The sequence below is a fragment of the Electrona antarctica genome (genome assembly GCF_951216825.1).
Source record: "Electrona antarctica genome assembly, chromosome: 4".
Classification (NCBI taxonomy): Eukaryota; Metazoa; Chordata; class Actinopteri; order Myctophiformes; family Myctophidae; genus Electrona; species Electrona antarctica.
The window spans coordinates 31,385,063-31,410,125 of NC_136809.1; the positions used below are offsets into that span (position 1 = coordinate 31,385,063).

A 25,063-nucleotide genomic window follows, 5' to 3' on the forward strand; every position below is an offset into this window, starting at 1 on the left:
TTGCTGGTTTGTGAAAATTCTTCTTCTGCCTCTAATACATACATGCAGCGTCATATGTTTATGATATTTTACAGTATGGTAGAGGGTCATGCCAAATAGTACTGAAAGCAGTCTTACTCCAATTGGCCAAAGGGTGGTGCTATAGCACTGAATTGAAAGCGCTGGTGTGTGTGTGTGTGTGTGTGTGTGTGTGTGTGTGTGTGTGTGTGTGTGTGTGTGTGTGTGTGTGTGTGTGTGTGTGTGTGTGTGTGTGTGTGTGTGTGTGTGTGTGTGTGTGTGTGTGTGTGTGTGTGTGTGTGTGTGTGTGTGTGTGTGTGTGTGTGCATAGAGAGATAGGAAGTGTGTGTGGTGGGTAATTACCACATAGCAGAAGTAGGAAGTGACATTATTAAGGGACCAAGAAGTCACGAAGTGACTTTGGTCACTTATTGCTTTTGTTTATTTTTCTTCTCCTTCTTCTCCTCCTCCTTCCGCCAAAAATAGCTGTTCTGACTGAACCGTGCTGTCGGTTTTCGCGAAACGCGGTAGTCTGGTAGACTACACGTGAACTTTGGACCTATACGGACAAATAATCGTAGTACATTTCTTTTAAGTCAAAAAAATAAGTTTTTATGAGCCAATGATAATTTGGCTTGGTAGCTACCTTGCATGGCTTCCGCCGCAATCGGTGTATGAATGTGTGTGTGAATGTAATGCACAATCTATGTAAAGCACCTTGGATAAAGGCGCTATATAAATGCACCATTTTGTCTGTCAGGCAGAAACAATGTCTACACACACACACACACACTCACACTCAAGGAGACCTTTAAACTCCTGATCACATTTCTACAGTTATTCAGTTGTGATTTTAATGTTGTTAATGTGAAATCATTACAAAGATCCCAACTTGTTGATGTAGATCGGCTAGTTCATTGATTGAAGTATTTATTAACCGATTGGAGAATTACAGTACATTTCAATATTTATTAACCGATTGGAGAATTACAGTACATTTCAAGCACACCTCAATACAAGCATTACACTTGTTTACGACAGGGTCCACCTTGTTCAATTCATCAGAACATTTAGAGACGTACAAATATACACTTCTTTATACCATGAACAGGAAATCCTCATAAAAGGAGGTATGATGGAGTTTATGAAGGTTTATGCCTGAGAGCAACTGCATGAGGAGCCACAGGGAGGGCGTTTCGACATCTGTAGGTGAGAAGGAGGAAGAGTTTGTGTTTTGCAATAGATGCAAACCTTGACAGGAAGCCAGTGCGGTTGTTTTCCGTGTGTGTGTGTGTGTGTTGGGGGGGGGGGTGATGTGCTGACGAGTCTATTGGTGTGAGTTAGAACTGATGGTATAGCTGAATGTTGTCCTAGTAGGCGAGGCCTGAGCAACAAGTTTCTTCTGCCTCTAATACACACATATGCTTATGTCACTTTACTATGCGAAGCCCATCATGATTGGCCAAATGGTGGCGCTATAGCACTCAATTGATGCAAAACTTGCAAACTTGCAAACTTTGAACGTGCATATCTCATGAACCGTTTGACCGTTGGCAATGACACTTTGATACACATATGTGTCTCCTCATGCCGAACAACTTTTGACCTCTGACCTTTAGATCACCCGCCATTTTGAATTATATGAAAAACAGTTCAAATGTAACTCCTCCCAGAATCTTTGCTCAAAATGCACGAAAACTTCTACACGTGAACTTTGGACCTATACGGACAAATAATCGTAGCACATTTTTTCTAAGTGAAAAAATGAAGTTTTTATGAACCAATGAAAATTGCTGTTCTTATGCACCTAATACCTATATGAATACTGAATGATGTTACTGTTTAGAATGAGTCAACTGACTGTGTCTGCATAGCTCAGTTGGTAGAGCTCTCGCCGTTGGACCACAAGGTTGTGTGTTCAAATCCGGGTAAAGACAACTCTGTGTATCCATTGTGTGCTGCAAGATTTGTGATGACTCAACTATAGAAATATTGAAGTAGATTACATTTGACCCATCAGGCACTAGGACATGGCATCACAATAATAGAGATACTAGTAACTGAAATAGTGTAATAAGTCTCATTTTGTAATAGTGTAATAAGTGTAATAGTATAATAGTGTAATAGTAGTGTAATAGTAGTGTAATAGTGTAATAGGTGTAATAAGTGTAATAGTGTAATAGTAGTGTAATAGTGTAACAGTATAATAGTGTAATAGTGTAATATTGAAATAGTGTATTGAGTCAAATGTTGTAATAGTGTAATAAGTGTATTTAGTGTAATAGTGTAATAGTGTAATAGTAGTGTAATAAGTGCAATGTGTAATACCGTACTGTACTGTACCATACTGTGCTGTACCGTACTGTACCATATGGTACTGTACTGTACCGTACTGTGCTGTACTGTACTGTACCGTACTGTATTGCACCGTACTGTACTGTACTGTACTGTACTGTACCATACTGTACCGTACCGTACCGTACCGTACCGTACCGGGACATGTTATGAGCATGTAGATCTGCTAATTTCTAAAAGTTTGAGTACTTATGCTGAACTAACACTGAATGATTTTCCTGTTAACAATGGAGTAACTGATTGTCTCCGTGTAGCTCAGTCAGTCGAGCTCTTGCCCTTGGACCGCAAGGTTGTGTGTTCAAATCCAGCTACTGACAACTCAGCTTGTCAGTCTTATTTGTACATATTGTTGAACGCCCTGTGGGCTATATCAGTGAGATCAATAACTTTAAAGACTGGTGTGATAATAGCCACCTTATGTTAAACACCACAAAAACTAAAGAGATGATCTTCAATCCAAATCCATGGTTATGAACGATTGTCTGCCTAACACACACACGCATGCAGCCACGCACGCACGCACACACGCACGCACGCACGCAGGCAGGCAGGCAGGGGCGGGCGGGCGGGCGGGCGGGCGCACACGCGCACGCACACGCACACAAGACATGCCTAAAATGAGGACACACCTTCTTGTTACCAAATCACTGAATGGTTTTACTAATATAGTCACTGATTGTCTCTGTGTAGGTCAGTCAGTAGAGCTCCCGCCTTCGGTCCACAAGGTTGTGAGTTCAAATCCCGGTACCGACAACTCAGCTCGTCAGTCTCATTTGTGCATGTTGTTCTTATTGTCTCCACCAGGCCGAAGGCATGGGGAGAGAGTATGTTTTGCACTCCGTCCGTCCGTCCGTGTGTCCGTGTGTCCGTGTGTCCGTCCGTCCGTCTGTGAACAGCTAATCTCTGGCACCGTTAAGCCGGTCAATGCCACATTTTGCACACACACTCCCTGGATGCCAACGATGAACCTCTGCCCCAGAATTTCCAGAACAGCCTGTTATAGCGCCACCAGGAGGCCGCTTTGTGCAAAACAAGTTTTTGGACAGTACACCTACAGATTTTGTCCAAACATCACACAAATTGGTACACAGTCTCTCTAGAGCCATTCAACGAAACAGGTCTTTCAGATTTCTCAGACTCCATCCTGATTGGCTAAGATTGGCTTCCAAAGTTCGCAGGAGTGCTCAGTTTCAAACAAAATGCTGCAAAATCATGAACACATCGTGTGATTTCCGTGAAATTGTGCACGCACATTCCCACTAGGCCGAGGAAGAAATGCCACGTGAAAACTTTCAACTCAGCCTCATGGTGGCGCTATAACTGGCCGAAAAGTGTTTTTACCTCTAACTGCATGGATCTGTGGATAACTTTGTATGCCAACTCCCTAGAGGCCAAGGAAAAACCTTTGCCTGGAATTTTTCACATCTGCTCTTTATAGCGCCACCAGGAGGCCGACATATGTAAAACACATTTTCTAATATTACTCCTTCAGATTTTATCCAAATTTCACGCAAATCAGTACACATGCTCTCTATAGTCATGTGATCAAGACGGGTTTGTTTGATTTCTCATAATCCACCCTCATTGGCTACGATTTGCTTCTAAACTTTTCAGGAGTAGCCCGTTTTGTACAAATCGCCACAACTACTCAACGCTGCGTCCGATTGCGGTGAAACTGTGCATGCATATTCCCACTAGGCTGAGGAAGAAATGCCACTTGACAGTTTTCAAATCAGCCTCATGGTGGCGCTACAACAGGCCAAGCCACGTCTCTCACACACACACACACACACACACACACACACACACACACACACACACACACACACACGTTTATATATTACTCCTAAACATTTTGCCAAACATCACACACACTGGTGGAGACCTGTGCCCAGAAGGGCACTTTTTCTAGTTGTTGCTGTTATTAGTTAAGTTTCAGATGGGCTCGTCGTAAGTACTGTATTCTTGTCCATCAGTCCCTGTTTTGCAATGCAGGATTTAAAAAAAATGTGTAATATCTTTGTAAACTTTTGATCTGACTTTGTGTCCTTTTATGTTAGCCCTTGGTTGAGCCAAGTTTAAAGGGCCGTAACAATGCTAGAAACTGATTTGTTTAGTGAGAAACATGTATAAAGAACTTGATCCTGATCAAATCAGGTTCTTTACTCATGAATTGATAGATTATTTGATGTTGTACAACAGTGATTTGGAAACGAAGATTGATTTGGACACCTGGCCTTTCAGTTCAGGTTTTTTGTGTCCTGAAAGGATTCCCTTGCATGGATGGTTCTGGTACCAGATGGTACCCAGACCTGGCGAGCCGACCCGGAACTCTGAACCCCCCCCCCTTCACCCACAAATGTGGTAATCTGGTTCTCCAAATTGGAGAAAGAGACTGCTTTCCCTGAACTGAATAGGAACTGAACTTTTCAATTCAACAACTTAAAGTGGGCCCCATTTGTTTGTTTTTCATGAATGTTCAAAGCTGTTTATTTTCTGTGAAGTTTAATAATAATTTTTCAGTTAACCTTTAATCCCTGTTTCCGACTCATTTCATTGGTTTTCACTCACTCATTGAGCTCCTCGTCTGAATCTGGTAAATTTTCTGGTTTATATGCAGTCAATTAATTTATCTTTACCCACCTTTATCATTACTTATCCTTGTGCAACTTGCTACAAAAACACTGCATGATTTTGCTTGTTAGCTCGGTAGGTAGAGCTCTTGCCTTTGCAACACAATGTCATGGGTTCAAATCTGGGCACCGCCAACTCTGTGTATGAGTCTTCAAGAACCTGTACCTGCCCCCCACTATAAAAAACCGACCCTGTCACAATTCCATGGTCTTTTTCTCAAGTTTAGTCTTCCATGTTTCTTGTGCATATTATTCTTATTGCCTTCCTGCTTGGTCCGGCCTTATCGCTGCTTGCAGCGATATTCAAAGATTTGCAAAATATGATTTTCAAAATAGCAGATTTACGAGCTCATATCCTTGCTTGCTTTTTCTTTTTCTTTTTAATCATGAAAAGTAAGTTTGTAGCTCTCTCTCTATCACATTTCTCACCCATCATACTGAGAACACTTGAGTTGCAGGCCATTTCCTTTGCGTGAGCTAGCCTGTGCCTGCAGGTATTCTTCGATTCTGATGTCTGCTCTCTACGAGAGTCTAAGTGATCATCACTCATGGTGTTTACATTTTTGGCTCGCGGACCTAAAATCGCTCTTAACATGTACATACGCAAAATCTAAGGTGCTTACGTTGCTGCCCCACTTCTCAGCTTGGCCTACGCCCTGCGTTTGAAAGTCTACGGTGCATTGTTTTCAATAAAAAAGGTGTTTTGATCCACTCTGTCTCGGAATCTGGCATCCATCTGGGATTTCACTCCATTGTAAATGCGCAACAGAACATTGGCCGCTAGGGGCGCATTTACAATGGAGAATGGAAAATGCCAGATTCGAGACAGAGTGGATCAAAACACCTTTTTTATTGAAAACAACACACCGTCTAATGGCAATAACATGAAGAGAGAGACTGTCACATACATGTACACAAATATACAAACGCAAGCACGCACGCAGCACAGCACACATCTGCCACAAACAGCTCTGCCGTGGCTGTGTACAGGGTCGCGGCAGCAGGATGGTCTGTCAGTGATGATGAAAAGTTAACAAAGAGAGAAGTATATGACTAAACTATCTGTCTGATGACAAAAAGATTACCAACAAAAGAGAGAAGAATGACTTAGATACAGAAGTGGTCAGTTTTATCTTCAACTTCATATTGACATCTGTTGTCCAGATCATATCTCACACCAAGGCATGGCTGAATCATTCAGGCCGGTAGTCAGTCATATACCCAGCCAGGCAACCCTACCCACACGTGTGTACATTTTTGGATTACAAGACAGCCAGCCCTGGCAGCCAAATACTGCTTGTAGGCCCTGAGAAAGCCACTATTCTGTCCCAGCGTATCCTCTGTTGATTGTCCTTTGTTTACTATTGAAGTATAGGAAATTGAAAAATAATGGCCAGGTATACGATTAGGAGCTATAGCCCCACCGACTATATGGGGAGGGGGGGTCATAAGGCATTCAAGTAACATACAACCTGGGTGATCTAATGTATGCTATATCCAAATTGTATGTTTATTCACAGTACAGTACAGTACAGTACAGTACAGTACAGTACATGAATGATAAATTCTCTGGCTGATTTTAGTTTCTACCCTTCCAAGGACCCCTGAGACCCCAACTTTAAAAACCAATGGTGTAGTGCTTTAAGTACCGGACCGCATCTCCAGATATGATCTACTGGACCACGGATGTCAACATGATGTTGAAATTACACTCTTGCATAATTCTCTCTTTTTGTATCTTTTTGTCATCAGTTTCCTCCTTTAGAGTGAGAGAAAACAAGTAGTGTCGAAATATATCTGTTTGTAAAACATGGGGGTCTGGTACTATAGTATATTATCATGTTGGGGCCCTTTACTTTAGATTAGAATCATATGATAGACTGGCTGGTTATATGCTTTCGCTACTTTATTATTTTTTATAACACATACGCTATAATTTAAATTTCCAGGTTGAATGCCTCTCACTGAATTGAATTTTCAGTCATATTACCATTGTACATGGCATTTAGGGTATTTTCCGGTATATGATATTTTATTGTAAGGCAAGGGAAGGCAGTTTTATTTGTATCTAGCACATTTCAACAACAAGGCAATTCAATGAATGTGCTTTAAACAGAACATCAAGAAAACACAATTATACAATTACATTAGGATGCATATGGGAGTTTGTTTGGTATTTGGTGCATAAAAGCTAAATGCTCCTTCCCCACATCTATTTTTGGTTGTAGGGGCAAAAAGCAGACCTTTCTCAAATTACCTGAGAGATCTGGATGGTTCAAGATCAGAAATGTATTTTGTCCCTAAACCATTAAAAGTTTTATAGAATAACATTTTGAAATCAATTATTTGACACAGAGGGAGCCAGTGAAAACTGGTGTGATCTGCTCCACTTTCTTGGTATTAGAAAGGACTCGAGCAGCAGGTTTCTGAATCAACTGCAGTCGTCTGATGTATTTTTTTAAAGACACTTTTACAAGTCAAGTCTACTGAAGATTAATGCATGTACAAGTTTTTCTATACCTTGCGGAACCCATGCTATATGTTTTAGTTGATTTGGCTGACTTTGTGATTGTGTTGAGGTGGATGTTTAAAACAAAAATACATTGCATGGATGCACCTGGGACGTATCCTCAGTGATGTATCCCAAGGTCATCTGGGTTTCGGGGAGTGGGGGGCCCAGTGCTGGAAGCATCTCTTTAAATAAATTGGTGGGAATAGGGTCTAATAGGCAGGTAGTGGATTTTGAGGAAGAGACCAGTTTAGTGAAAGTGTCCCATGTGATACCATTAAACTGTGAGAGGGTGATGCTGAGATGAGGGGTGGGGGATGTGCAAGATGGAGGTTGAGGGGTGGTTGTGGGCGGGGCTATGGCCATGCTCTTGGCCTGGTCTCTGATCCATTCCACTTTTTCATTAAATAAGTGGATGAAGGCAGAGGGACTGAGGGAAAGGGGAGGGGCTGGGGGAGCAGTTTTGGTGAGGTTGGCGATAGTGTCAAAGAGGAATCTGGGGTTATTCTTGTTATTAGCTATAAGTGTGGAGTAATATGTATTTTTTGCTTCTTGAAGAGCGTTTTTATATTTATTAAGGGACTCGTCCCATGCCATCCGGAAAACCTCAAACTTGGTTTTGCGCCACTTTTGCTCGAGGTTTCGGCATGTCCGCTTGAGGGCCCTAGTGTTATCATTGAACCATGGTGTGATGTTTTATGATTTGCGTGTTCTGGTTTTGAAAGGAGCGATTGAGTCTATTACAGTAAGTAGGACATCATTGAACCCACTAGTGAAGCTGTCTAGAGATCCAGAATAGTTATGAAAGGGGTTTATGGCAGATGGCAGAGAGGACGCTAGGGCCATTTTAGCTGTGTTGTTTATGCAGCGGCTTTTAGATGGGCAGTGGCTAGTAGAGGGTAGGGGGATCAAAGCCGTAAGCTTAATGAAGCAGTGATCAGTTATTGATGGAGCAGATGAAAATACTGATATATCCTGAATAGAGATGCCGTGAGCCAGGACAAGGTCGATGGTATTTCCATTTTGGTGTGTAGGTTCTGTGATGACTTGGATAAAATCAAGGGTTTCGATAAGGGATGTAAAAGCTTTATTTAGTGAATTTGATAGGTCATTATAATGAATATTGAAGTCACCTATAATTAACAGATGATTTGCACGTGTAATTATACCCCTCACTCAGGTGACCCAGCCGGAGTGATCAAGTCCCGACTTACATCCCAGTAGCTACCCTCGATCAGTCCCATTAGGGAAAAACCAGGGCCACACAATCCGTTCCTCCTGAACTACTCTGCCGGGACTACTACAGTATAGGTCTGAGTCCATGATAGTCCGGCAGCCGGGGGTGAGGAGTGGGAAATTTGGTATTTTTTTTTTTTTATTGGCCTAAAATATTGTCTAATACATACATTCATGAATCCACTTCCTCACCGGCTGTCGGTATTGAGCAGTTTGTTTTATAGGGGTTTATATGTGACCATACCATTAACATCATAATAAGTCAAAAATGTCAAAAAGGTAAAAATGTCATTATGCTTTATCCATTCCAAGCATTAGTGTGGTGAAAATACACAACATTAGTTTTGCACAAAGAGCACTCCTTGCGCTAAAAACGGACATAGCCGTCATCACAAATGTGATGAGGTCAGCACATTTGGGTAAGTGGCTATGGCCGTTTTTAGCCCAACGGGTATTTTTTGTGCAAAACTAATGCTTGAAATGGATTCAGAATCATGAAAACCCCCTAGTTTGTCACATGCTACATAAAGCAGCATAATGAAATCTTGAAAATCTTGCTTAATATAGGATGTTAATGGTATGGTCACATATAAACCCCTCAATACCGACAACCGGTCAGCAAGTGGATTCATGAATGTATGTACAGTATACAGTATAGACAATATGTTAGGCCAATAAAAAAACAACTATATACCAAATTTCCCATTTTAAACAAAAAGAAGACTGTTGGCTGCCGGACTATGACTACACCAAGGTTTTTTGACTTGGCGAGTTAAGTAAAATCCTTAGCATTAACACAACTCTAGTCTCTGTTCTGCAGATGGGTTCCCAGATTGACACAACTCTGAGTGTATAACTTTGGGTGTGTTCACAGTTTCACACTGGCTTCATGATGCTGCTTAGTGAAGTGTGAAAGGAAGCTTTGCATAAGTATAACCATGTGACATCTAGATTACCAGAACAAATGCTTAAATTAAAGTCATCCCTAGAACACATTGTAATCAGAATAGGTATAAAAAATAAATAAATAGATAAACTAATATGTACAGTATCATTGTAGAAATGAACTCTAATGTTGTGCATAGGTAGTTATAGTTGTCCAGAGGTCAGAATTCTGGTCAATGCACTGACTGGGACATTATCACGTTTAATCAAACTATACTCCCATTGAGGGTCTTCAGATGAAGAGACCTGACTTAATATCTAACAGTCTGCTAGTTCCTCTTCAGAAGGTTTCAGTGTCTAACAATAAACCACTCTGATAATCACCTCATTTTCTTTTTCTTCTTTTTTTACTTTTTTCTTTTGCAATTCAAATGTTTATTTATTTTTCAAAGTGCTACAAATTATAAGTTCGGCACAGCCTAACAATATTGCAAGCCAGTCCAAGAATGAATGTTGTTTTTTAGCGTAAAAAGAAGAGAGTAAGAGTAAAGTTACAGAGTATGCTATTATAGGTTGATATACTTTCTACCATAGAGGTTGATACAATTATAGGACAGAAGCTGTTTAAACTGGGTCCAGTTCCTTCCAGTCACATCATGCATAGCAAGCAGGCTGCCGGTAAATCACCATTTATGTTCAAAAGCAGAAGTTTCTGGTTAAAGAAATATTAAAGAGAGAGAGAGAGAGAGAGAGAGAGAGAGAGAGAGAGGAGAGAGAGAGAGAGAGAGAGAGAGAGAGAGAGAGAGAGAGAGAGAGAGAGAGAGAGAGAGAGAGAGGAGAGGAGAGAGAGAGAGAGAGAGAGAGAGAGAGAGAGAGAGAGAGAGAGAGAGAGAGAGAGAGAGAGAGAGAGAGAGAGAGAGAGAGAGAGAGAGAGAGAGAGAGAGGAGAGAGAGAGAGAAGAGAGAGAGGAGAGAGAGAGAGAGAGAGAGAGAATATTATTATGTTGCCATGTCTCACGACCCCCCGCCCCCCTCCGCACCCCCCAATACAAATTGGCTGCTACAATAACCTTAATAATTGAGAAAATACATAATCTGAAACCAGATATAATCATTAAGGTTGTACTATGTTGTATACTATGTAAACTCTTAATTTCAATTTATATATATATTTTTTAAATAATCTGGGGACCCCCCGAAATAATTTGGGGGGTCTTCAGGAATAGCCCGTTTTTGTACAAATTGCCACAACTCCGCAGCGCAGCGTCCGATTGCGGTGAAACGGTGCATGCCTATTCCCACTACTAGGCTGAGGAAGAAATGCCACTTGACAGTTTTCAAATCAGCCTCATGGTGGCGCTACAACAGGCCAAGTCGTGTCACACACACACACACACACACACACACACACATACACATACACATACACATACACACACACACACACACACACAAACAAATAAACATGTTTATATTACTCCTAAACATTTTGCCAAACATCACACACAATCCTATCCTCCTGGTGGAGACCTGTGCCCAGAAGGGCACTTTTTCTAGTTGCGCATTGTTTTCTTCTATCTTGGTCCCGCTTTATCGCTGCTTTGCAGCTATATTTTTATTTTGGTTTTGTACTCACAGTGTAATAACTTTGTATTTAGGGTTTCTTCCTGGAGGCTGAACCCTTTGACAGTCAAACGGGCCAATGATATAAACACTGATAGTGTGACGTATTACTATTGCACGCACACACGCACCTCCCCCTCTATATATTTTTGAGTGGAGCAAACCACTCCAACAACCAGCTTTGTCTGTATGTTTGTGTACCTGTGTACGTGTCCGTGCACCTGTGTACGTGCACAGGTGAGCATGGTTGCTATGGTTAGTGTGTGACGTCACTGACATAGCTGATCAGACTATATAAGACCTTGCACCACTAAGTTCACACGGGTGTGATTTTTTTAAAATACGACAACCTCTGTGGGCGGAGCTGCCTGCTACATACACACGTGTGAACTGAACGGCAGTTTGCTAGATTTTCAAACAGTAATTTCACACATTAGGCCTACCAGTTCACAGCAGAGCAGAGTCAGCAGACGTCCATTAGATTGTTTTTTGTTAGATTGGAACTAGGAAGCAAGTAGATGTTCACGTCGGGTCCTCAGGATTAATCAAGGAAACCACAAACCTGCTCTGCTGCTCTTGCTGCTCTCAAGGAGACAGGAGTTCAGGTTGTCCGTTGTTTCTTTTATAACCACAGTGGCCGGGCTTTGATACAGAGTGTAGTGTCACAGTGTGCTTTCTTGTTGGCTGTTGTAGTCAATATGTAGGTCCTAATACTTATACAAGGCTGTAAAGTCAAGGATTAGAAGTATATCTGTTGTGCTTGTGTCGCGCTGGAAGGCATGTTGCCATGGCTGGCTATTACAAGCGACTTGGGCTTGTTTTCATATAAGTAACTTGCAGGGGAGATGTGGTTGACTTGACCAATGGTTCATGTGAAGGGCCCTCAGATTAATATGTTGTTAAAAGGATTGGTGTTGTTGAAACGTTTTCATATATATTCAAGGCAATTTCTGTGACTTGTTTTCGTGGACCTGGCCGCTTGTTTCTTTAAACCTGGCAAAGCCAGGTTTTGCTTTTGCTGAAACTCAATGCAGTTAGAAGGAACGGCATATTCATGTTGTAAATTGAGTTTGATCAGAGCAATAGAAAAGTGGAGAGTCTTCTGTCCAGAGCATGTGCCTAGGGCAGAGCTGTGTGTTTTGTGTCAATAAAGAACAGTTTCAATGTCAGGGTGCTTACAGTAGCTGGAGGAAATCAATAGCCTACAGTATATTGGCAAATTATTCATGCTATGATCTATCAATCTAATTGTTTCTGCTGTTAAACTATGATTTCATTGGATGATGAGATGAGCTGATTGTGACAATAGGGTTAATATAATTGGAGGAAATAAATAAATTATTTAAAAAAAAACCAACTATACATGAATAAAATGGTGGCAGTATAAGTGCATAATGGTGCTTATCCGACATCTCAGAAATATGGGAAGTGTTAACTTCTAACATTTTTGTTACATTACAAACAAAAAGGGCAGAGCCATGGGCTGTCCTTTTATAAGGAGGGGGAGGGACTAGGACAAGTGGGTGGTCTTACACCGTCTCCACACCTTAGCGCAAAACGGTCTTAAGCTGCGCACTTCTTAAGCTCTGCGCAGCTTAAATTCCGAGTTTTTAGACAGCTGGTGGATGGAAAAGAATCTCCACCTCCGCGGACTTTTTGCGCGGAGGAGAGCGTTTCCGGGAATCTGGCCGTCGCGCAAAAAGTCCGCGGAGGTGGAGCTTCTTTTCCATCCACCTGCTGTCTAAAAACTCAGAATTTAAGCTGCGCGCAGCCGAGAACGTGCGTGGCTCTTTCCATAGTGTGTGCAGCACCTTTAAAGGAGGAGGCGGAGGGACTGGATTAGGTGGGTGGTGCTAAAGTTAAACTCACGCATACCTAATGAACTGGTGGGTGTGTCCACATAAGACCATCATTTTAAGAAATACTGTACACTTAAAAAAAAATGTATACCTCCTTATATAACAATAACACCTGATGATCATGTTTGTGGAAAAAATTCACGGCACTCCATCTTTAAGGCAACCGGTGGTTCCACGCACCGCACAAGGTGCCCTTTTTTTGAGTGGTGTAAACCACTCCTACAACTGGCTTTGTTTGTGCGCAAAAAATGAGCATGGTTGCTACGGTCACCCAGTTCACCGGGGTGTGATTTCATTACGTCAGAGCTGATTTCATTACGTCAGAGCTGATCAGGCTATATAATACCTTACACCACTCAGTTCACACGGGTGTGATTTTTTCTTCTTCACTTGAGCACCTGCTGCGGATGGAAATTGGGTTACTGTTGGTCAAAGAAGGAGTAGATAGATAGATAATCTGAGATGATAGCATAGTTTTCTATGCATTTCGGGGGATTATTACACTATGCGGTGCGTGCAGGGATGCCCCCCCATATATTCGTCCTGCCCACCCTAGTGGGCCAGGCTACCGCCGGCCCTGCTGGGGGTGTGGAACGCGTGTGTCGAATTTGAAGTCGGTGGGGCGAAGGGTTCTCGAGTTACGTGCATTACAGATGTACACGCGTACAGACATACAGGTGGTGCATTTATAGATAGATGGCCATTAAAAGCATTTGGAAAGAGCAGGAACAACTGGGATGCATATATAAAATCCAGGTAACCAAAATAACTGAACAGATTGCGTCTGATCCTGTTAATTTTCTCTTTAAAGAATTCATAAAACTGCCCCAGGGAAGATGCTATAAGGCCACTGCAGCAACCAAGAAGAACATTTACAAAAAGGTTTTCAAACCAAATGCAATAAGTTTGCTAAATACTAAACATAAAAAACACTGCCCGTTATTACTTGCGCAAGCAGAGCGCACAAGTACTGCGATCGGCTGGGTACATGTACTGTATGTATGTCTGTCGGGGTATGTCGGTGTCCTCTCTTGTTTAAGACCGTAGCCCAATCAGGGACCAGCATCTCTGGCAACGTCATTATGTCGTCATTACAATATATCATATTCATAATATATCTTTCTTTTTTTTAAAGCGGTGATGCCAATGGTGAGTGCACTTCATAGCGCACTCTGCTTGCGCACAAGTAGGCCATACATGGTCTACTTGTGTGCAAGGCCCAAGTTGGCAGCTCAACAGAATGCATTTCTAGTTGTTGTCTGTAGTGTGCATGTTGTGTTTTACTGTTGTTATTAATTTATTGTGATCTGTTTTAACCAAGCCATGAAGTCAAAGGAAGATTTCCACATGTTGGTCTTATCATGGCTTGTTGTGACTTGTGAGTAAGTCTCACATGGCTTTACCTATAATGAATTTTTCCAAAGGTCCTATTAATAGGACCTTTGGAAGGGATCGGCATTTTTGCTGTAGTCGTCTCTCAATTCTATAGTCTTTACTCTCTCTGTCCTCCGTCCTCAGGCTGACCTGCAGAATGGAAAAGGGAGATATCGCGGCACCTCTGAACCCTGGACCCCCTCTGAACCTCCAACCACCAGGTGACTGACCAGAGACTTGCATGAGTGCCTTTTTTAAGGGACCAAGAAGAAGTCACAAAGTGACTTTGGTCACTTATTGTTTTTGTGTTTTTGAGTGGTGTAAACCACTCCTACGACTGGCTTTGTTAGTTTGTCTGTCTGTCTGTTCGTACCAAAAAATGAGCATGGTTGCTACGGTCACCCAGTTCACCCGGGTGTGATTTCATTACGTCAGACATTACGTCAGACCACAGCTGATCAGTCTATATAAGACCTTACACCACTCAGTTCACACGGGTGTGATTTTTTTTCTTCTTCTTCTACTCCTTCTTCCTCCAAAAATAGCAGTTCTGGCTGAACCGTGCAGTGAAACGCAGGAATCTGGTAGAGGCCCGGGCCATGCCAAATGGTGACTATGCAAAGCCCATGACCATTGGTCAAAGGGTGGCGCTATAGCACTCAATTGAAAATGCAAACTTTGAACGTGTATAGCTCATGAACCGTTTGACCGTTGGCAATGACACTTTGACACACATATGTGTCTCCTCATGCCGTAAAACTTTCGTGTTCTGACTTTTGACCTCTGACCTTTAGATCACCCACCATTTTGAATTATATGAAAAACAGTTCAAATGTATCTCCTCCCAGGATCTTTGATCAAAATGCACAAAAACGTCTACACGTGAACTTTGGACCTATACAGACAAAATAAATCGTAGTACATTTTTTTTAAGTGAAAAGTTTTTATGAGCCAATGAAAATTGCTGGTTTGTGAACATTCTTCTTCTGCCCCTAATACATACATGCAGTGTCATATGCTTATGTCACTTTACAGTATAGTAGAGGGTCATGCCAAATAGCACTGAAAGCAGTCTTACTCCAATTGGCGGCGCTATAGCATTTTTTTTAAAACCTTTGAACAGTCATAACTCATGCTTTGTTTGGCCAAAATTCATGCCACTGGTTTCCACATGTTCCTTGACTCATGGGGAACACATCTGCCACTTTGACAAGTAAGCTCCGCCCTCAGATTTTCCGCCATTTTGAGCAGTTTAAAAAATGCTTATACCTGATTTTCTGCCTGGATTTTTGAGCAATTTGCGTGAAACGTCCTACACACAATCTATGGACCATTGTCTGAAATCCCGGTTGAAGAGAAGTTTGTACGTGAAAACGTACGTGAACATCGAACACATTGTAGTAATGGACAATGATCCCTTAAACCAGGACACACGATTGTTATCAAAAACACTCAATGATTTTGCTGTTTACAATGGAGTTACTGATTGGCTCAGAAAATGTGTGGTCTTCACCGGCCATATGACGTCATTATGTCAAAACCACGGCCGCTAAATGTAGACATTACTTTTGGACATACTGTATAGGTTTACGGTTTAAATAACAGTGCAAATAGTATGTTCTAAATACACATAAAATATCATTGTGTTAGTTGTATTTTGATTATTGCTTGTCAAACCTTTTAACTAGCCTAACTAGCCTTTTAACTAGCCTTAATCTGATTGGTAAATGGCTCTGCATGGTTGCTGCTTCTGCATCATGATTAGTTAGACCTCCGAGACCACATGCATTTTCCTTTCAAAAGAACTATTACAACAACTTACCTGCTTCTTATTGGGCCGTTCTAGCTCCACCAATCACAATTCACAACCTCAGCCGCAACATTATTATTATTATCAGTCTCCTGACCTCAACATGTCCGTACACAGCCACATGTGTCTGTGGCAAGACTTGTTTATGTCTGTGGCCTATTATATGTATTATTTACAGTGGGAAATGGTGCAGCAAAAACAGTTCTGTTCAGAAGGATCTATTTGCTACAAAAGCAAAGGAGGCCAGTACTGAGCAAATAATGAATAAAATTAACAAATAAATACCACGCACAAAAATGTAGTATTGATACAATGAACACATCTTGCCTGCTCAAAATGTAACGCCACTGGCACCAAGTAGCTTACGTCAGTCAGACGGCCCAGATGGGGCAAACCACATTAGTGCCCGGGGGGGGGGGGGGGTCTCTGGCACTCTCTGCCTCCCCTCCACAATTACTTTAACCCCCCTATGGACCGGGCCGGCCCTCTAATGGAGCCGGTGGCCAGGCTGGGTGCAGCCTGTGTTTTTTTTGTTTGTTTTTTGTGGGGGATTTTATTTATTTATTTATTTTTGGGGCGCTCAGCCGGCCCCACCCTGCCTGGCCCTTCTGGCAAATGCCAGAATTGCCAGACCGTCCTATCTGACAGTGCCTATCTGTGTAGCTCAGTCAGTAGAGCTCTTGTCCTTGGACTGCAAGGTCGTGTGTTCAAATCTGGGTACCGACAATTCAACCTATGAGTCTTATTTGTGCATATTGTTCTTATTGCGTATCGTCTTCTTTCTTGGTCCCGCCTTATCGGCTGACAGGAAATGGGGAGATAGATGGGGAGTGGAGAGTGACACGCAGCAGAGGCCATGGGGATCAGGACTCGAACCCGCACGCACATTGTCATATGTGCTTGCGGTCGGCTTCTTTTTTTCTTTTCTTTTCCTTTGCCTTATCTCTTTTATGCCTAATACGGTTGTCCATCTGTCCGTCCCAATGACGTGAAGATAATTTCATGACATTAGGCACAAACGTCCACTGGGACTCAATTCAATTCAATTCAATTCAATTCAATTCAATTGAGCTTTATTGGCATGAGAAAACATACGTTTACATTGCCAAAGCAAGTGTCGCAATATAATAAAAACAGTTGAAAATGGGGAAAGTATATGCAGTTGGAGCATTTTGTAAACGGAGCTATGTCACATTGAATCGTTATATGCATGTTCTAACATGGTATAAAGCTTTTTTGAAACAAATAGCAGCAATGTTTTTGCAGTCACTTTGGGACAAATGGCAGCATTTTTTTTGTTGAATTACTGATGAAAAAGTAGTAAAAGTCAACAGTAGGCCTATGTATATCCATACATTAATAAATTGCATTAGACAGTGCTGCAGGGCAGGTCTTTGCGCAACCGCAGCAGCATTGAGACATAGGCCCCCTCAACACCCACACCACCCACTCCACTGTTTACATTGAGACATAGGCCCCCTCAACACCCCCACCACCCACTCCACTGTTTACATTGAGACATAGGCCCCCTCAACACCCCCACCACCCACTCCACTGTTTACATTGAGACATAGGCCCCCTCAACACCCCCACCACCCACTCCACTGTTTACATTGAGACATAGCCCCCCTCAACACCCCCACCACCCACTCCACTGTTTACATTGAGACATAGGCCCCCTCAACACCCCCACCACCCACTCCACTGTTTACATTGAGACATAGGCCCCCTCAACACCCCCACCACCCACTCCACTGTTTACATTGAGACACACCCTGAGACACACCCTGCATTACAACCTATTTATTCAAAAGATACTGTAACCTATTGAACTATCAATGTCCCACATCACATACTGTACAATTCTTCATGTCATTCTATAATTAATTATTATTATTATTATTATTATTATTATTAATAATACTAATAATAATAATCATAATAATAATAATAATAAATGTCTTTCTTGGTTAAATTGTCTCCTCAGGTCCACAGCCTGGACAATATGTGGCAACACAATATCCTGTACATCCTGGTGAGCATTATAAACCCTACCCCTCAACGCCTATATTTCAATTGATCAAAGACCCGCCCTGCAGCACTGTTTAATGCAATTTATTTGTGCGTGTTCTAAGTATTTTTTGTTGAATTACTGATGAAAAAGTAGTAAAAGTCAACAGTAGGCCTATGTATATCCATAAAATAAGCAAGCAGCACGCTAGCAGACAATACACTAGTTCTGTCTTTCAATCATTTTATTATTATTATTATTATTATTATTATTATTATTATTATTATTATTATTATTATTATTGTTATTATTATATTTTCACAATCTCATACACAGATACGCCGGCTACTTTCTAATGTTTTGATAATTTGTGCGACACATGCATAATTATGACGGCATAGAGTTTCATGTGACGAGCATATAGTGCATTTAAGAAGAAGATGATCAGGTAATATAACTGTGAAAATAATAATAATAAAATGATTGAAAGAAAGAACTAGTGTATTGTCTGCTAGCGTGCTGCTTGCTTATTTTATGGATACATACTGTTGACATCAGTAATTCAACAAAAAATACACGCACAAATAAATTGCATTAGACAGTGCTGCAGGGCAGGTCTTTACGCAACCGCTGCGGCATTAGATATAGGCCCCCTCAACACCCCCACCACCCACTCCACTGTTTACATTGAGACATAGGCCCCCTCAACACCCCCACCACCCACTCCACTGTTTACATTGAGACATAGGCCCCCTCAACACCCCCACCACCCACTCCACTGTTTACATTGAGACATAGGCCCCCTCAACACCCCCACCACCCACTCCACTGTTTACATTGAGACATAGGCCCCCTCAACACCCCCACCACCCACTCCACTGTTTACATTGAGACATAGGCCCCATCAACACCCCCACCAACCACTCCACTGTTTACATTGAGACATAGGCCCCCTCAACACCCCCACCACCCACTCCACTGTTTACATTGAGACATAGGCCCCCTCAACACCCCACCACCCACTCCACTGTTTACATTGAGACATAGGCCCCCTCAACACCCCCACCACCCACTCCACTGTTTACATTGAGACATAGGCCCCCTCAACACCCCCACCACCCACTCCACTGTTTACATTGAGACATAGGCCCCCTCAACACCCCCACCACCCACTCCACTGTTTACATTGAGACATAGGCCCCCTCAACACCCCATCACCCACTCCACTGTTTACATTGAGACATAGGCCCCCTCAACACCCCCACCACCCACTCCACTGTTTACATTGAGATATAGGCCCCCTCAACACCCCCACCACCCACTCCACTGTTTACATTGAGATATAGGCCACCTCAACACCCCCACCACCCACTCCACTGTTTACATTGAGATATAGGAATGTCACATCTGTAATTCTGGATTTCACACCATTGGAGAGTGTCATCAGCCAAAGTAGAGATGTGTAAAAAAGAATGAGTCACATAACGTTATGTCCTAATGAATCCAGCTGGTGCATTGATTTTAAGCGATGTACGGTGGACAGTGGTGGACAGTAGTACTGAAACCCAGTAGGCTACTTGAGCCAAAGTATAGATACTCCCGGTCAAATATTACTCAACATGTGAAAGTTGCTCTGTCAAATTAGTTATGAGTTAAAATACTGAAGTACTTGCTTTAAAACCTACTTGCGTATTGAAAAGTACAATACATGGCTACCTGCTTTTAAAAATGCTAGTATTCACAAGTACAATTTACAAAGTACATTTTCTTTTTACTATAATTAATTTGCTGTATGAAATTCTTGACATCTCCCAAATATAAAAGAAATATCAATAAAAGAGCCAATCTACTAGCTCACAACGCGTCACATCGCGATGTATTGAGTGCTTTCACTATATTAGAAATAGGGCTTATAAGTGGTAAATTCATAATGCCTACTTTTACACTCCCTAGAAATGTAGTGGAATTAAAATAATTTGTCTTTGAAATGTTGTGGAGTGAAAGTCTTTACGTATCCAAAAATACAAAAGTAAAACACAGATACTAAGAATGTTATTTAAAAAAAGTACAAACTAAATGTACTTTGCTACTGTCCACCACTGACGGTAGTAGTAACTAGTGTGTCTCTGTAGTTACACAGGTTGTGGTGATACAGCCACACCTGAATGATGTTCCCGGACAGGTGAAGTGTCCCCACTGTCAGGCCAGTGTCGTCACCAGGACCTCCCATAAAAGTGGCCTGCTCACCTGGCTGATCTGTGGCGTAGTTGGAATCTCATTTGGGTGAGTGTAGTAGTCCCCTCAAAAATAACTCTCACACAAAGACACCTTCCCCCGTACAGAGGCACATGCACGCACGCACGCACGCACGCATGTATTGAGTTGTGCTTGAATTGTACTGTAATTCTGCAAACTGTTAATAAATATTTCAATCAATCAATCAAAAAATGCACGCACGCACGCTCACACACATATACAGTATATTGCTTAGTCTATTACCTTTTTTGCTATCTAATCTTGTCTTCTGCCTTTCTTAAACCAAAGCAAACAATGTTCTTTTTGTTTATTTTAGATGCTGCCCTTGCTGTTTCATCCCATTCTGTGTTGACGCTTGCAAGGATGTGGAACATGCCTGTCCTCAATGCAACACCGTCATACACATCTATAAACGAATCGAACATTTATAAACTATAAAAGTTATAACACTTATAACTTTAGTAAAGCTGTTATTTGCAATTGAACAGCAGACCATTAAGCAGCTTGTCCAGACCATATCACCCAACCGTATAATCACAGTTGCCATCACCACAATGTAAATTTCATTTCATTTCATATTTATTTATTTCATTTCAGTTATGGTTTTACATGATTATATTCATTTTTACTTTGTACTTATTTTTTTTTACATATTCCATACCAGAAAAGAAAAGAAGCAGGAAGAAGATAAATCTTATTTATACCTGCCCCTATCATTAAAAAAAACATCTAATTGATGCTGCTACCAACCATACATTTTATATCACCATGATTACATCAAAGAAAAAAGAAAGAAAAAACAACAAAGAACATAGAGCTCAACAAGAGAACAAACAAAAAACACTGAGGAAACAAAAGAACACTTATATGATGTTATATCTAACCTTCTAATTCATATTTTATCATTTTTTCATTTTTAAACACTTTCTTAAACTGAAACACTGTTGTACAACTCTTCAACTCCTGGTTTTGTGAATTCCATAACTTTATACCTGTAACAGAAGTGCACATTTGTTTTAGTGTAGTCCGAGCGAACAGATGTTTAAAATCATGTCTTCTTCTATGGTCCTCATCCTCTGAGCTAAACACAAATGACTTCTGTAACTGTATTGGTAATGATTTGTTTTTCGCTCTGAACACCACTAATAATGTTCGTTATTCAACCAAATCCATGATTTTCAAAACACCTGATAACATAAAAAGCCTATTGGTGTTAAGTATGCTTTGGCTATTTTTGAATAGCCAACGCAAAAATCTAAAATTACACTGATGCTTTCCCAGTTTTAATGGGTTATGCCTAATATTTCGACAATTGCTACAAAACCTGTGGATAGTCGTTATGGCATAAACAATAAGCTGAAGGGTACATTTAGGTCTGATTAATGAATGTACTTTGCATGTTCAAATCATGTATACTTTACATTAGTTCAGACCATTTTCCAAAGCATACTTGTATTCTTTATTTTCTCACATTTTGGAAGAAAATATCCTATTTCACATTGAGGTGGCCAGACTTCTCAGGTGCCCCAATCTTGCTTTATCATCCTGGACTGGAGAGCGGAGAGGACAGACTTCTGTGACATGTGTTTAGAGTTTTTAAGGGCCAATGTGGGGAAACGTTGTGCAGTATAATGCATTATAAACACTTCAATGATCTGTCCGGTCATGACAAAGTAATGGCAAAAGTGAATATTTATTTTCAGTCAAGGAAGCGATACCTGTAAAAATTTCTAGCCGTTACGTTTTTTAAATGTTTTCAGCGGTATGACATCAATAATAAATGGTGATTAATAATCCATGAGCGGAAGCTTTGTTACTGGTCTGCTGTATTTTAGTTTTATAGTTATTGATGGTAAAATATTATTTTAACTTGGATTGAGGAAAATGAAAGACACTGACTTTAAAAAGAAAAAAATCACACCCGTGTGAAGTGAGGGGCGCTTTTATCATTGTATATCATCATCACAGACTTCTTACTGACAGTTGAGAGTTGAAAGCCTCATATATGCACAACATATGTTTGTGTAGGACAAAGTTTGTGCACACACACTATAAAAGTTGGACATAGGCGCCCCTCCACACACACACACACACACACACACACACACACACACACACACACACGTAGTGTCGGGTGGACTAAAGGTAATGCCCCTATGTATACATGTATGTAATCTGACACCACTGCCATAACAGGCATAAGTAATCATTAGGTAGTGGCATCTCCAATGTTGGATAGCCTTACTGGGGGCTTGCGGCGTCTACGTTTATATGTCTATGGGAAGACTTCCCCCAGACTCACAATTTCCCATAGACTGGGAGGACCTTGAGGACAACAGAGAAGAGAGAAGTATTGAAGTATGAGCTGCCACTACACACTTCCACTCGGTTTGAGCATAGATATATAAATAATAGAGATGGCATGGCACCGGGATTCCCCTCCCATCCAATGCAAACTGTCATTGATCTCATTCTGTCCTCGGACAAATCCAGAATCTCCAAGAAAGGGGTTATTGTATGTGGGCTTAGTGATCATTTTATGATATTCTGTACTCGCAAAATACAAGACCGGCTGCCACAAAACAGTCATATCAAGGGACCTCAAAACCTACTCTAGTGAGGTCTTTAACCAAGAATTGGAGAGTCTGGATTGGTCCGATGAGCTTAAAAGCACACTTGTCGAAGAAGCTTGGCTTGGCTTCAAAACCAAATTTACATCAGTACTGAACAACATGGCTCCTTTGAGAACCACCAGGGGCAAAACCCGCTCGGAACCATGGATGAATTCGGACATACTGACTGCAATGAAAGCCAGAGACAAAAAATGCTCTGAATTTGCTGAATATCTTCTTTACAAACATAGCAACAACTCTGGTTAACAAACTGCCCTCCCACTCTGGGCTCTTTGGTGTAGAGCACATTACAACCTTCTACAGAAACCTAGGTGTTTGTAAAGACGATTTTAAACTAGTTATGGTAACAACTGATGAGGTAATTAAGAAACTGAGTGCCCTCCAACCCCACAAGGCCACAGGCCATGACAATATTCCCTCCAAATTTCTCAGAGACTCAGCCATCTCTATAGCTCCAATCATCACCCACATAGTAAACCTCTCCATCAAACAGGGACAGGTCCCCCAAGATTTCAAACTGGCCAAAGTAACCCCCTTGCACAAGAAAGGGAGTAAATTAGACCCCGGCAACTACCGCCCTATTTCTATTCTAAGCTCCATCTCGAAAGTGATGGAAAAAATAGTCTATGAACAGGTTGAAAAGTATCTTGCCACTAATACATTAATGTACGAGTTCCAATCTGGCTTCAGAACGTCCCACTCCACTGACACATGCCTTCTCTATTTGAGCGACCACATCAAACATGAGGTGGATGCTGGCAAATACTGCGGCATGGTCATACTGGACCTCCAAAAGGCTTTTGACACCGTGAACCACTCCATACTGGTTAACAAGCTAAAAGCAATTGGTTTCGATAGCACATCAGTGAGCTGGATGCAATCCTACCTGGAAGGGAGAGAACAGATGGTGGAGGTGAATGGAACACTGTCCCCCCCCCTCCCAGTGAGCTGTGGCGTTCCACAAGGGAGCATACTAGGGCCTTTACTGTTCCTAATATATGTTAACGACATGACTTCAGCTTGTGACTGCAACTTGTTCCTGTTCGCAGATGACTCGGCACTGCTAGTCTCGGACAGGAACAAACTGCAGGTTGAAAAGGCCCTCAGCTCGGAACTCGGTAGAATCTGCACCTGGCTCGCTGATAACAAACTATCTTTACACCTGGGAAAAACTGAATCCATTCTCTTTGGCTCTAATAGTAATCTCAGCAAGGCAAATGGCTTCTTGGTTAGAGTGGGTGACAATGTTATCACACGTAAAGATGAAATTACCTACCTAGGTTCCATCCTGGAGGCTAATCTTTCCGGTGATAAAATGGCCACCAACGTAATCAAAAAGGTCAACCATAGAACAAGATTCCTTTACAGGATCTCCTCACTGGTCGACAAAAACACCTTGAAGACCTTAACAGGAGCCCTTGTACAGGGTTTCTTTGACTATGCATGCACCTCCTGGTACCACAGCACCTCAAAGGCCCTTAAAACCAGGCTCCAGACTTCCCAAAACAAACTGGTCAGTTTGAACCCCCCCGAACCCACCTCACCCCTGCCCACTTCGACAGGCTGGAATGGCTTAGGGTCGACGACAGAGTACAGCATCTTGCAATGGGTCTGGTCCACAAGATTCGATACACCACCAAGATACCCATGTACCTGTCTAGATACTAACTAATGTTAACGAAGTCCACACCCACAACACCAGAGGGAGTGCAACGAACCATGTACAACCCAGATTCGGCACAAACAAGGGACTAAATTCTTTTCGCTCCTATGCCACCAAAATGTGGAACGCCCTACCAACAGTCATTAAGACATGCAAATCCCTTGACTCCTTCAAAACCGCTCTCAAAGGGCACCTACGGACGGCTGCAATTCGAAACTGG

At 41.7% G+C, this 25,063-nt stretch overlaps 1 protein-coding gene across 1 annotated transcript in view; it reads left to right on the plus strand.

Moving 5' to 3' along the window:
* LOC306922625 (lipopolysaccharide-induced tumor necrosis factor-alpha factor homolog) overlaps positions 1-25,063 on the plus strand; it is a 61,828-nt gene that overhangs the window by 9,647 nt on the left and 27,118 nt on the right. Inside the window, exon 3 of the mRNA XM_079500363.1 lies at positions 18,268-18,315. Coding sequence (XP_079356489.1) covers positions 18,268-18,315 — 48 coding nt within the window. The remainder of the gene's footprint in view (positions 1-18,267; positions 18,316-25,063) is intronic.